Here is a 14371-nt window from a genome sequence, read left to right on the forward strand (position 1 = left end):
AATGTTGGGTGTTTTGTTATGCCTAAATAGAATTTCCTGTCCCAACATTGGGAACTGAGAACTAGATCTGTCTGCTTTACCCTCCCCCCCCCGCCCCCATCAAGTATTCACACATGGGTAAGGTCCCCTTGAACCTTCCCTTCTCCAGACTAAATAATCCCAGCTCTCTGAAGCCTTCTCATATGACATATGCTCCATTCCTTAACCATCTTTGTGGCTCTTTAATGGGTTTGCTACAGTATGTCCATGTCTCTCCTGTAACAAGGAGCCCACCTATATTGACACAGGTCCCATATGTGGGTGGTCACCTCTGCCACAAGGGCAATTGATGGCTTATGGTCATCTTGGGGTCCACCCGGATCCCAAGGGCCTTTCTGGGGTCAGCCCCAGCCTGTAGCAGTGCATGGGGCTGCTCCTGCCCAAGGCCAGCACTTGCCATATCCCTTGGCTAGACATCATGAGGACCCGGTCAGGTTCCTCCAGCCTGTCCAGGCCCCTCTGGATGGCATCACCCCTCCGGTGCATCAGCCACTCCTCCCAGTTCCATATCATCTGCAAATGTGCTGACACAGCAGCACAATCAACCAGGTTCATTAACAATGAGGTTAAACAGTTCTGGCCCCAGTATCAACCCCTGGGCCACCAGCAGTGACTGTACTCTGCTGGACATGGCTCGGTGCCCAGACATTCAGGGAGTTTTCACTGTCCATGCACTAAAGGCAGGACAAGCAACATCCATCCAAGCAACATCCAACTCTCCGCTTGACCACTCTGCCCACCATCCCTGTAGAAGGGCACCTAAATTCAATTAGAACTAGAGAGAAGTGACACACAGGACAAATGACCTTATTTTAAAGTTTAAATAATGATGATCCTTGAATTGTGATTCAGTTTTATGCTTATCTAGAACAATACATATTTCTGTTTTTGTTTAAGAATATCCAATTTATAACATCAGTGTATTACAGTCAGACAGCAAAGTAGCTATTTCTTCCCATATCTGCCCAAGAAAAGCACATTTGCTAGAGCTCCAGCAGAGATGTCATCAAGATAAATGTGTTCTTGAGTGAAAAGAATATGCCACAGCCATTCATATGCTGACTTGTTCTTGTTGCCTCTTGAGTTAAATTCATGATCTATATTAAGATTAATGATAAAAACTAAGTATGTGTTCTGAAATATTTATGGTAATGAAGATGGCTTCGTTTGAAGCCAGTTGAGAGGGAAATATCTTGACTTTTATCTGCCACTAAGCTACACAATTACGCACCTCCCTGTACTCAATTTCTATTTTGAAATGCAAAAAACTGCACATCTCTGCCAAATTGCAACAAAACCTAAATATTTCTAAAACAACCCTGAGATCACAAGGAAAACCACGCGGAGGCCACCCTTCAAGCAGGTTAGTCAGAGCAACAAAATGCAGTCTCTCAAGCTCTTCAACCAAAGCATCTCTGATTTTCAACACCCACTATCTGAGCCCAAAAAATTCTGGCAAGGTGTATTCCTGCTGCCTGCTTTAATATCCCCAACAGTCCACACATCCCCATGAGGTTTTAATATGTTGGTTAATTTGATAACATTTTGAAGCATTTTTTCCTTATTTCTAATAATTTCTTACAAATGAATTATCATCCCTTTCACTTATCTGCCTTCTGTCCTACTGACACATCACTTCCCCCTCCCCATCAGCCCAATTTTTAACACCCAAATACTGTTTTCTCTCACACCTCCCTATGTGATCCATCCATTCTGTGCACTCTAAGTAAAGCTCCACAGCAGCAGGCATCCCTCACATGTATGTCACATGTCAAATAAGCTTATATCCCATTTAAACTACCATGACTTCCGTGCTACTTTTCCTCCTATCTCTCCTTCCTCACTGACTCCACAGTTTTTGTGAGTTTGCCCAGTTATGAGCTTCTAATAATCTTTTAGGCCTCTCTTCCACAGCACCTAGCATTCAGTATTAGCTGGACTTAGCACTGTGCTGCTATGACAGCTGGTTTTGCATCCAATGCCAAATTGTCTTTTAAATGCAACATCTCCCTGTTGCTGGTACAAACCCAATCTCTCCTGGTGCCAGACTTGGCTGGAACCCTTTGCTGTTACTGATGCTGTCTGTCAGCAACTCTTCCTTTAGCAGATTTCTTCATCCACATGACTAGAGGCCAAACATCAGGTCAGCAAGGGGGGCTGAAGCTATGACGGCAGTGTCTCAGGCAAAGACAACAGGGATAGAAAACCTCTCTGAATGTCATGACAAAATCTGCCACACTTGTGACCAAAAAAAAAACCCCAAATTTTCCACATTCTAAGGAGAAATCTTTATTATCACTTGGTCAAAATAATCCTGTGCCCAGTTAGTTCTCATCTTCTAGACTGAAGGGACACTCATACACCTTTCTTGCTGTTGGTGCTGTACCTCAGATGCTATGAACCTTTTACCCAGAACAGTCTGCAGGGAGACACTGATCTGTAACTTTCCACACCTGAGTGACTCCAGCTCCACCAGACTGGATCCTTAATAGTTATATATGTACTTTAGTGTTAAAAGCCCAATTAAATTGATAAATAATACATCTACAGGATTGCAGAGGGCAGGAATGCACCAAATCTATGGCTAGATGCCCTGTACCTACACACAGATCTTATAGGCCCAACTAAACTTTAACTGAAGGGCCCATCACAAGAAGTAAACTGGAGTGGCCTCAGCACAGCACAAGTTTACCCCAGGTCTTGTGCATATGTGCTCATCCTGTAGCAGCTGCTCAAATTTAACTGGAGCTTATGCTCCTGGAAAAGGAGCCTCCCCAGTTTCCCAGACAACCATCATGCACCTTATACAGACAAACAATGCCCACAGTGATCTGTGCATCTCACTTGCTGGAGAACAAGACCAGCAGCCACTGGACAGAGGCCAGTCTGCCTATTCACTGAATTTCACAGAACTCTTTGCACATTTTCCACTTACTATTGTGTTCTGGATACAGCCCTGTCAAATCTGCTTCAAACTGTCTAGAAGACCTGGTATACCACTGCCATAATCTGCTCTGCCAAGTTTCCAGAGCTGAATAGGGAACTAGAGGCTGTGAATGCAGTTTAGCAAAGAATTCGAGCTGCTTTTCTAAAAGTCACTTAAGACATTAAGGCAAGTCTCCAACAGGGATGAGGCACTACATTTCTTTCAGGCCAAGAATGTAACAGCCTCCCTCTTCATCCAGTGAAGGACAGCAGCCCTTTTGTTATCTGCCAACAGAAGTGCCACTCTGCCAATCCCACACCACAACCAAAACCAATGCCTTTACTTTGAATTTAGTAGTGTTTAGTCCTGAGGGTGAAAGACTTCTTTATAGCTTTGAGTTTACTCCAAGTATGGAGGGCAGTCGTTAAGTTCTCATCCACCACTACTATCTTCTCTACACTTACACTGACTGCAAAAGTCACTCACCCTCTAGACCCTACAAGCCATGTATCAAAATCATCATACAGTCAGGAGTCCCAGAAGTCAGGGAAATTAACGTGGAACAGCCTCAGGAGGTTTCCAGCACATCTGCAAATGCCCATTTCACTGGCCTGGGTCACCTCCATGATTCAGATGTGCAGTAGACTTTGCTGATTCATCTTCTCCCAGGATTCAGACTGGGCAGCAAATCTTCCAACTCAGTCCCACAATCTGATATGCCATGAGCACAGGATCTGTTCCTGTACCTGAGCAGCCAGAAACTACACACAGTTCAAAGCCATAAAATGCTGACACTGGATTTACTTCAGCTTACCCACCAAATCTAGAGGGTAACTGGGTATAACTTACAATTAGTCAGCTATTCTTTCTCTTCAAAAGCAAAGGGATGCAACACCCTGCAGAGGGCCCTCTCTGACTCCCTGCATGGCTCAGAGGGATGTGTAACTTCTAGGCAGCCACAGTTAAGTGAGACGAATACTACCCTGCAAAAAGAATGACAAGCTGACATGCTATAGATTCCCCCAGCAGTATTATTAAGTGATAAAACTGCCAGTTTCTATAAATTGATTCATTAAGATCAGCAAAACCAGAGTTTGCTCTTGTAGGCTGAAAATTTAATAGTTCTTCAAAATTGGGAGGAAAAAAAAAGAAAGGAAAAAGAGACACAGATTGTGGAGAAAACCAGCAAAAAGTATCGGTTTTGCATGGTTGGAAGTAATGTTGAGAATAAGCACAGTTTGACACAACTGGCATTTAGAAGACAGGAAGTAAAATATTCATGTTAATAACTAAATACATTTTCCCCTTAACTACTGCTTACACTCTCCTTGTGGCAGGATACTGTCAGAAGGATTCAAAGAGGTTAGGAAAAAATTCAAACATTTTAAATACCAAATAGCAGAAATTGGGAACAAGCAGTGAGTGTTAGGAGTCATCAGGGTTGGAAAGCCAAAGGTGAGTAAAAATGAAGGACATTTCCTCTGTGCACTCATAAAGGCTGACACAGTTTTTACTGCACAGACAAGAGTATTAGGAGGAAGGGAAATTCCAACAGATTTTCCTATTTGTAATAGCTTTCTTGTGACAATCCCTGATGTACTTCATGCTGTGTTTTAAAGCAGTGGAAAATGGAGCTTATTTATTTTCAGAAATAATAGTGCTACAGGGGATTAATGGGATATACAGAAAAGAGTAGTTATGTTCCAACAGTGACTAAGAGTAGTTAAAAGTATGGATATATTTCCAATAGATGAATATTTTTCAATATGCATATACACTTACCATAGGGGGGAATGGCACACTGAGGAGTACTAATTCAAAGCAGCAAACTGAGAACAGTTAAAAATGAAGTTTAAGAGGAAACCCACACAACTGAAAGCAAAATGTATTAAAGCTGTAGACCACGTTTTTTAAAAAAGCTATAGCATCACCATGCCTGCAACATCTGATACATTCCTGCCGGGTGTAGGCAGAACAGTCATTTATGGACAGCAACAGCTATAGATGCTTAATTTTTTTCTAACATTCACACATCTCTGGAGCATCCATGCAAAGAAAAAAACATGTTTAGGAAATGCAGAAACTCCCCCACCTTTTGTTCTAAGCATCTGTGGCACTACCACTCCCTCTGCACTTTCTTACAATGTGGAGGTAATAAAAGAAATCACCACACCACCAACTAGGCCACTACCTGCAAACTTTACCCAGACTAGATAAGGATGTGAGATAAAATCTGCAAAAACCACAGTGCATACTGAGAGTTTATCAGAGGACATCCATGGTATGTTAGAAGACACCTATGACTTGTCCTGCAGCACACTGTTTCTTTCTCAACAGGTGCCCCTGGCAGCAGGAGCTTTCCAGCCACTGAGTTGCTGCCCTTGCCCTCTGGTCTCTGGTTTTACAGGCATAAAGTGTGGGAGCTGCCTCATGTATGCTTGAAGTTCCTTTTCGGTGGACAATCTGTTTAATTTAGTGGACTGTGTTTTTCATGCAAAGTAATTTACAACAGGCATCCCCACTGCTGTGCAACACAGAACACTGGCATCACTTGTCACAGCAGCTGAAATGAAAACCAAAACAAACTCTGTAATTTGCTGCTGACACGGAGTGTCAGAGAGAACAGCCAACAAGAAAAGAGCAGCTCTTCCCTGCTGGAAAGTTTTAACAAAGTTATTTGTTTCCCTGTCATCCCTCTTTGCTACCAAGCTGCTCCACTCACACAGTCAGTTTGCTTTACAACAGTCAGCAGTTTCCACCCAATGAGTCAGTTATTTCATGGGGAAATAAACTCTTCCAATTCACAGAACAAGCTATCTTGCACAATTTGCAATTTCATTGAGCAAAAGCAACATGGCACAGGGCAGGTCAACCAAAATCTGCGCAAACTCTGGGCGAAAGACTGAAGGAGGGATGAAACTCCATTACACTCTAAATATTCACCATGGCCTAGAGAATATTAGAAGATTGTATGAATTAACATCAGCACAGTATTTTTGGTGCAGAGGATGTAAACCAGCACCCTCCTGCCTGCAGCATGTGAGCAATCCTACCCTGGACTGCAACATCTACAACAGACAAAATACACTCTGCAGGACTGGTTCTGCCATATACAAAGGGATCATGATATATACAACACAGACGGAGTAGCCCAGTTACAACATGGAAAACCTACATTTAAGCAGGGAAATCCCATTTCAAGAATCCCCTCAAAACATGAAAACTGACCCTTGAAGCCAGAAAGATATCCACACGTGATGGAGTTCACAAGTACCCAAACCCCTCACAAGTCATCTTGGTGACCTATAGAAATATGACATGCAACTGCCTTTTGGCTTTCCTAGGACTTCATAATCTGCCAAATCCTACAGCCAGGCTATTCATCTACTACAGAGATAAGGAGAGGACTATCCTATGAGATGTTAAGGTTTCTAGTGGAGGAAGAACCTCTTCTTTCTTTAATAATCACATGAAGGACTGCTCTGCTCCTCAGCTTGTCAGCACAATAACCCTTGCCATAAATGAATACAATCCAAAAATATAATTTCTTTTCCCAGAGAAACTGTCCCAGTGCCCGCTTCCCTTTCGAATGCAATGGAGGACTATAAATGAAAATGAGACTGCCTATCACAGCATGGGCTCTTCTTGGGATGTTTTCCTACAAACAGCGGCTCTGTTTGCAGACTCTTCCCCAGTCCTGACATTCCCGAGAGATTGTGGAGCTCTCAGGGAGCAAAGTGTGTAGAAGGAAAATGATACCCTTCAGTGTTCCTACCAAAAAAGAGGCAAGTAACTAATAGCAGAAACCATGCAGAGGAAAAAAAAAAAAAAATCAGTCACAGATCTTCATCAACGCCTACCTGAAACTTCACCAAAAGAGGCTGTTCCCCTTTTCATATCCAACTGGCTTTCGGTGTGGTCTTTGGTAGCTTGGTACTTGTATTGCAAAGGTAAATCACCTCTACATATTCTTCTCTTCCTGTTCAAGGACCCCTGTCCTTTTGTATCCCTTTTCCTTTGATGGGTCCTTCTATGATTCAATAGCTGAGATGTGCAGAAAAGCCAGTCTGGGGGAGGGAAACCTCACCAGCCCCATGGAAACTTCCAATGTTCCGGCCCGTCAAAAGCACTCTCAAGGCACAGAGAAGAGCAGGGAAGTACCATGAATGAAAATCATAGGATTTTTTTCCTCTTTAAATAAGGCCCCTATGCATCCCTATATAGGAAAAATGACTGAAAAGAATCTCATTCTCCTCACTTTCCTTCTTATTACTAGCTGGAAGTAACAGACAAGTCATTTTCAGCAAAACTATAAAGAAACATCACAGGGCAAATAGACCACGCTGCCAAACCCAAGCAGCAGTGCTGTGCAAAGACAAGGTAGCACTCTGTTACTGTTCTACCAATCCATGGTACTGCTCAGTGGAACCCTCTGCTCAACAGGAATGGCAGCAGTAGGTCCCATACGGCAAATCTTACCCTTTGGATCCATGTCTTCTGAACAGTGAATGGTCCCATTCAGGACACTTCCTATTCCATAACAAGATACTCTATTTTCTAACAGATAAATCAATACTGACATGTTTGGAAGTGCTTAAGCTTTCCAGGCAAAAGCATAAAGTCCTTTTCATACCAACAGACAAAACTGAGATACTCTGATAAGCACAGAACACCAAATAGACACAAAATACATTAATTTAAGGTCTCAAATAATTTTGGTATTTCACAGCAGCTTAATCCTTGCACACATACACAGAAGGAGTAACTCATGACTGTGAAGCAGCATCTAGTTGTTTAAGGCATTTGTTCACATACTCTCCATTACAAAGTTGAAGACTGTTAAGTCACAACTGTTTCCTGCCTGCAAAAGGCCTTACCTTGGCATCATCTACTTACAGGAGAAGCATTACATCAGCACTCCAACACACACGTCTTCCAACACAAAATAAAAAAATTCCTTTCGCATTTATCTTGCCTGGCTTCAAAATTTCAAGTTTGCCCAAACCTTTGGCCCACAGCTCCTGCCCTGCTCCAACACTATTTTGAATCAACAATCTGGATGCCAAAGGTCCTGAACACTGAGACAAGAGAAAAGCCCTAACAAATATCTAATAAAGACTTTTAAATGAGAGCTTGAATTTGCATTACGAGGTCTAGCTATTTTCTTAATATTTTAGATCAAAAAATTCCAGAGGCATAAGACTGCCAGAGCAGGGTGATAATTCCTCCATACTTTATTAAGGCCTTCAGTTTATACACTGCTGCTCTGACAGCTTGTCATTACACCATGTAAAACACCAAACCAAGAAAAGGGAAATGTTGAGTAGAAGTGTGACAGACTCTCTGAACAGCATGAATGAAGTTCAACTACACAATGGAACCACAATGGAACAAAACAACAGTCAGCCTGTACAGGTTCTCAAAATTAAATGACACCATCCTTCCAGTACAGATGTTTTACTTGCAGCACTTCTTCTTGCACAGACATCCACAAAAGGGACTGATCAATGAGTTAAAAAAAATAAAATTGAGGAGCTCCAAAGTCCAGGAAAGTTCAAAAAGGTTTAGTTTACATACAAAACCCCTCAATTAATTCCAAAAGTTCAAGTACAAGTGAACTTCTGATTAATAGTAATCACAAACACCACCAGTTTACCATGCAAACATTTTAATTATTTAAATTGCTCTCTTCCGAGCATGAAGAGACAGAAGTACCACTCCATGGTGGTATTTCCTATGACAGTGACAAAGGACCACTTGCTTATAACGTAAATATAATAAATTCCTGTTTTGCATAACTGAGGCTGAATACCCACAGGATATTTTTAGCATTTCTCCTCCAGCATCTGGTCTAATAAAGAAACACAGAACAGCTTTGCTGTAGTACAAAAGTTTACAGAAAGTTCAACAATTTAATTAAAGACAATACAAAATATGTTGTCTGAATTCAAATAATTTATGTAAAAGTACATGCATGAGAAAACACTGGCAAGAAGATTTTGGTAACCCTATTATCAGATGCATGTTCTTTGTTCCTAGAGATAACATACAGTCAAAAATACATTTATAATTTAAGTTACAATAGAAGACAGTATTTCAAACACAATTTTGGGTCTACCAGCCCTTCAAGGCAAAAAAAAAAATTCCTGTTAACACAGGACGAATTGATAGAATAAAAAAAATAGAGCAATACTGGAGTCTCTGAACAAGCCTGCAGTGTTTTGTTTTTCCTTTTATCAAGGAGGGAGAAGATACCAGAAAATAAAGGGACTCTTGTCTTTTCAGTTAAGTTTTTAGTAAGTGTGATCAGAGCATAAGGGATTACTTTCATCCATACACCCCAGAAAACCCACTCTCCTTGTGGAGAGACAGGGCACAGATCAGGCACAGATCTTCCCTTTCACACAGAGCAGTGCCACATCTATATAAGCGTGGATCCCACAGCCAAAGGAAACTACCTGCTTCTCAGGGGGGCAGATTGGCCCCAACAAGCACCTTCTCTGAGCCTCCAGCAGCACCACTAAATCCTCTCACATCACAAGTTATTCTTCACCTTTACCAAATACTGAAATGCCAGAAGTCACCTTCTTCATGATATCAGACTGAAATACCCAATATTTCTTACCATGTGTCACTTGCCCTCCACATTTTTGTGGTCAACTAAATAGTTTAACAAGACAACACATGATTAACTTCTTTCAAGATATTTTAGTTCATTGATTCTCAATAAAAGCACTGGTTGCAGTACAATAGTTTGACATACAGCAACAAAAGGTATTCAATTTACATGCACAAGCTCTTTAACATTAGTACACAGTCTTTCCTATCTCCATTATAAAACAAATACTACTCTGACAGCTGGCACAATCTTCCAATTGTTCTCATGAGTTGTAATGGAGTGATGAAAACAGTGTTCTGATGGTACAATGCCAAAGAACAGAGATTTGGCCACTGCTGGAAGATTCTAATCAGGATGCCAGTAACGGGAAACAGTGTTGAAATAATTGTAAAAACAGTGACAAAAGAAGCTACGCAAAACTGCTTTAACTTGTACTTCAGTTTAAGAAAAACATGGAAAATACATACAGTTTTGTATAGAAATAAAAGTGCATGCAAAGGCAGAAAAGTTGAAAGTTTAAGGCAAGACAAATGTGTGGATGAGTAAAAAAACTTTTGAACACTGAAGTACTGTAAACCAGCAGCAATCTGTTGGTGAAAGAGTGCATCGTGCCTTTCTGGATTGTTTCTGTGGGTTGGGGTTTTTTGCGTATTTTTGGTTGGGGTGGGTTTTTTTTTTGTTTGGTTTGGTTTGGTTTTGTTGGAGTTGTGGGGTTTGTTGCTGTTTGTTGTTTTATTTAAGTTTATTTTAATAAAGCTTCCATATTTGAAGCACAAGCCAAAACTCCTCTCCATTTGTGTTTGATGCTTGGCTGAGGTTTCGTTGAGTTTTACAGCTTGGTCCAGATTTTCATGGTTTAATGTGCAAAGTACAGCACATACTATTAGGACTGCTCACACCAAGCTTTCAACATCTGCTTTTCAAGAAACAGATACAAGTGTCACCTTCATTAAAGTCAGTTTCAGTATTGCTGTTAAAGGGCTTCTAGAAATGAGAACACAGAAGTCAGATTTATTACAATGAGATAAGCAACAAGCTTTGTAAAACACACACGTTACAATAAGACTTTTCCTACAGCAAATAAAAATCATCAGGGGACTTAATTTTTTTTAACATTTCTTTCAAGGTTTCAGAAGTGCTAGCAATTTCAGCAATAAAATTTTCAAACTGCCCTGGCTGTGCCACTTTTCCATGGCTTCTCCAAATGTCATTCAAACAAGTAAGAAATCTTCTCCTATAAGGGACAATTAGCAGTTTAGCATTATGCTAGTGGCAAGTAAGATCCTGATATAGTATGAATATTCAATAGTTGTTATAATTCTATTTATAACCATATAAAAAAGTACAGTTACATGATATTGCACTGTCAGGTCTATAATACGCCATGTAAGACTGCAAAAATAAAAGTAAAAAAAAGTAAAAAGACCTCAATTCTCCTATTTTTGTTACTTGGTTTTTTTAACTAATTGTCTCAAAAAAAAAAAAGTAGCAAAGGCTTTAGTCTTTGATGATGAACACAAAGGTATTATCATCAAATCAGATTATCTAATCCAGACTAATGGTACACTTAACATTTCAACTGAACCACTCATTACAAACTTGCAATGCCACCACTCATTCATACCCTAAACTGTTCCCTGGCCTCATCTACCCAATCAACTATTCACACCTTATTTTAAGCAGAACAATTTAAGAAGTTGTTTGGGGTTTTGCAACAGTTGGTCTGAATTCTTTAATACCACACTCAAACCAGAGGAAGACAAATTTAAGGATATTTCAACTCAATTTTCAAAACACTATTTAGAAAGGAAAAAAGAGGCATGAATATGGAAGTACAGAAGGTGCTCAAACACCACTTTAAAAATGGACTTGGTAGAGAGCCTACACTGGAAACACTTACCTTGTCAAAGCATCAACATGATCATCTCAGAAGACAATTCAGAGACACTTAAGTCAGAATTATGAAAAAAAGGAAACTACACTGTCAAAGATCACTGAAATATCTAATCTAAGGCAGTGAAAAATGATGGCTGGTGAGGGGCAACCAGTCACCTTGCAAAGTGAGGGACTTCAAATTACTCATCACTGATCTTCTTAATAATCTGCACTGAAGGACCTGATGAACACCAGTGATATTTCTGTCATGCAATGACAACTGTTAAGCAACCAATATGCAACTCAAGAGTGACACTGTCATCCATGGTGGATTATTGAAGTAATAATCCATTAAAGAATAAGTTCAAAGGGGAAAGTGGTAAACATCTTGCTATAAGTGAAAACACTCCAAAAATTTACAATTAAATAAAAAGTTAGATGATATTTTATAAAAAGAAGTACTGAACACAACAAGGCCACAATAAATTAGTGTTTCCATAAAATGACATGCTGAAGGTTTTGTTCCCAAGTCTATACATTTTTTTACTGTCTGTTAATTCCTAAATATTGACAGCATAATTGAATAATTGAGGTACAGTAGTTTACATTTGTATATGTCTTGTAAAAAGATTATTATTTTTCTTCCAGTTTTTCTTCCTCCTCGCCAAAGAACAACAAAGGAAACATTCCTAAAATGCAGCCAATGGTCACTCCAATAGCTTTACCCTAAAGAAAGGGGGAAAAAAATTAAGTTTTTCACTGATCAGTTGTTACTCATTTCCCATGCACCACCACAACCAGGAACACACACCCCTTGTTCTAGTTTTCAGCTGGGAGTCACATCTTTCTTAGCATGCAGACTAGAAACACAGTCTATGAGAGAGAGACAGGTATGACAAGGTTAGAAATAGTGTTTGCTACGATAAAAGACAATTCTGATAAAAGAGGAGGGCAATGATCATGAAGAGCTGCACAAGGGGTAAGGGAGGAAATAGGGATTCAAAGAATTCACAGAATGGCTAGAAAGATAGAAAAGGGAAAAAAAAAAACCACAACAGAACAACACCTACACACATTTTAGGTGCAATTATAAATATATCTGCTTGTATCTGGTACTGCAAATCATCAAAGGAATGAGTGGCTCCTTGCAAAAATGATGGGTTTCAAAGGCACAAGGCAAAACCAACAAAAACTGGAAAATATTTCAGATGACCTGAACGTATAAGTCAAAAGGAGAGGAAATACAGTAAGACAAGCAGCCTCCAAACCACATCAATAGCAGTAGGTAGACAGTGTTGAAAAACTTGATACAGCAGGTAAAAAAAAAAAAAAAAAAGCTACCATACAGGCAAAGGTGCACGGAAGTCTTTTCACAGAAAAGGAATATGAACAAACTGAGTACAATGACAGGGTTTTGCCACAGGCTCAGCTTTTACTGAGAAGACTTTTAGACTATGGGGCAGTCCCCTGACAACATTCCAACTCTTCACTGCTCTGCACTTTGATCTATCACTGCTAAAACCTGTCTTTTTCTACCATAACTTTTGCTCAGTAAGTGCCATTTCTGTTCCCTTAAACATGCAAAAGTATTGTTCCTAATGAAGGCTCATTCTGGCAAAGGGAACTATCTGTTTCTTTACTCAGTTTCTGATAACCTTTTTCTTTAATCATTGCTCTGACTGCTGAAGTGGGACCACTTCAAATGTTTAAATGTTAAGTAAGTAATCACCCTGAAAATGCATCTGCAAGATGAGTGTCCTGTAACTGTAAACACAGGCAGTGAATATTACTCAAATGCTAAAAGTCTGGTCAGATAAAAAGCTAATTTCATATCCAAGCTAATTATAGAATATTAGAAATTAGTACAAACCAGCACAGGTCTATGATTAGCAAGCACTTGACAAAGAATGTATAGGAGTAATCTAGTAACGGGTCATAACTTCCAAGTAAATTATCTTATCACCATGGCCAGAGCTCAACCCAGATATCTGCACAGCATACACAGAGTCACTGCAGAGACTATCCACGTCACTTGGGGTTTGCTGCATACAAAAAAAACCACTCAAGCTCAAAAAAATCCGATCTCTTGATTCTTCCTGAAATGGTCTCAAGACTAAACTCTCCGGGGACCATGCACAATGTTGGTGGTCATTAAGGAATAAATGGAAAACGTGACGAAAAGCATTTATCAGCTAGTTTAAACACAAAAAGCTCCACACCAGCAATGCTGTCCACAGGATACTCACCAAGTGTGCACTGAGACGGGTCTGCCACATGTCAGCTTGTTTGGGTGTCAGGTCAGGGATTGACAGACCCAGTCGCGAAGCCAAAGCTTCTACATAACCTGCAAGACTGGAAGGACAAGAAAACAAGAAGAAACAATTTTGAAACTCACAGTATCTTCTAGTGCACGTTTTGAAATACTTGAACATAAAATCAAAAGCTTTTCTTTCAGCATACCAATAAGGTAATTGAGAGAAAGCTGTGAGTAAGAGTTCAGACTTCTAAAGGTCACACTTTGCAATGTAAGTTAATTATCTCACTGATTTACTATAGTATTTCCAAAAAACTGTATGCAGTACAACACAACTGGTGTGAATGTTAATGCATTTTTGCAGAGCTTTTTAAGTAACCTTTACCAGAGGAAAGGTCACAGCCAGACTAGCTAGTGGCAAGCCTTGTAATTTGCAGAAAACAAAACAGAGGAAAAGCGGGAAAAAACAGACATAACAAACAGCTTTACTTTCAGCAGTTATGCAGAAATTTCCTTTTAAAATAATTTTAAATAAGGTGTATCTGTTTTTATCAACAAGAGGTGTGCCTAGACCTGAAGACATTTGCAGCGATACTGTTTTAGCTGAGAAGAAGGAAATCTCTTCAGATCTGGGAATAACAACCTGAGAAGGTACATT

General features: G+C 40.0%; 1 protein-coding gene across 2 annotated transcripts in view; it reads right to left on the bottom strand.

Moving 5' to 3' along the window:
- Positions 1-8175: 8175 nt before the first annotated feature.
- Positions 8176-14371, bottom strand: part of TMEM65 (transmembrane protein 65) — a 31339-nt gene continuing 25143 nt past the window's right edge. For both annotated transcript variants that reach the window (XM_066335652.1, XM_066335660.1), the window contains 2 exons: positions 13706-13811; positions 8176-12185 (listed from right to left, as the gene is read on the bottom strand). In XM_066335652.1, the coding sequence (XP_066191749.1) occupies positions 12093-12185; positions 13706-13811 (199 nt within the window). In that variant the 3' untranslated portion in view covers positions 8176-12092. The remainder of the gene's footprint in view (positions 12186-13705; positions 13812-14371) is intronic.

This window comes from Sylvia atricapilla, chromosome 1 (genome assembly GCF_009819655.1).
Source record: "Sylvia atricapilla isolate bSylAtr1 chromosome 1, bSylAtr1.pri, whole genome shotgun sequence".
Classification (NCBI taxonomy): Eukaryota; Metazoa; Chordata; class Aves; order Passeriformes; family Sylviidae; genus Sylvia; species Sylvia atricapilla.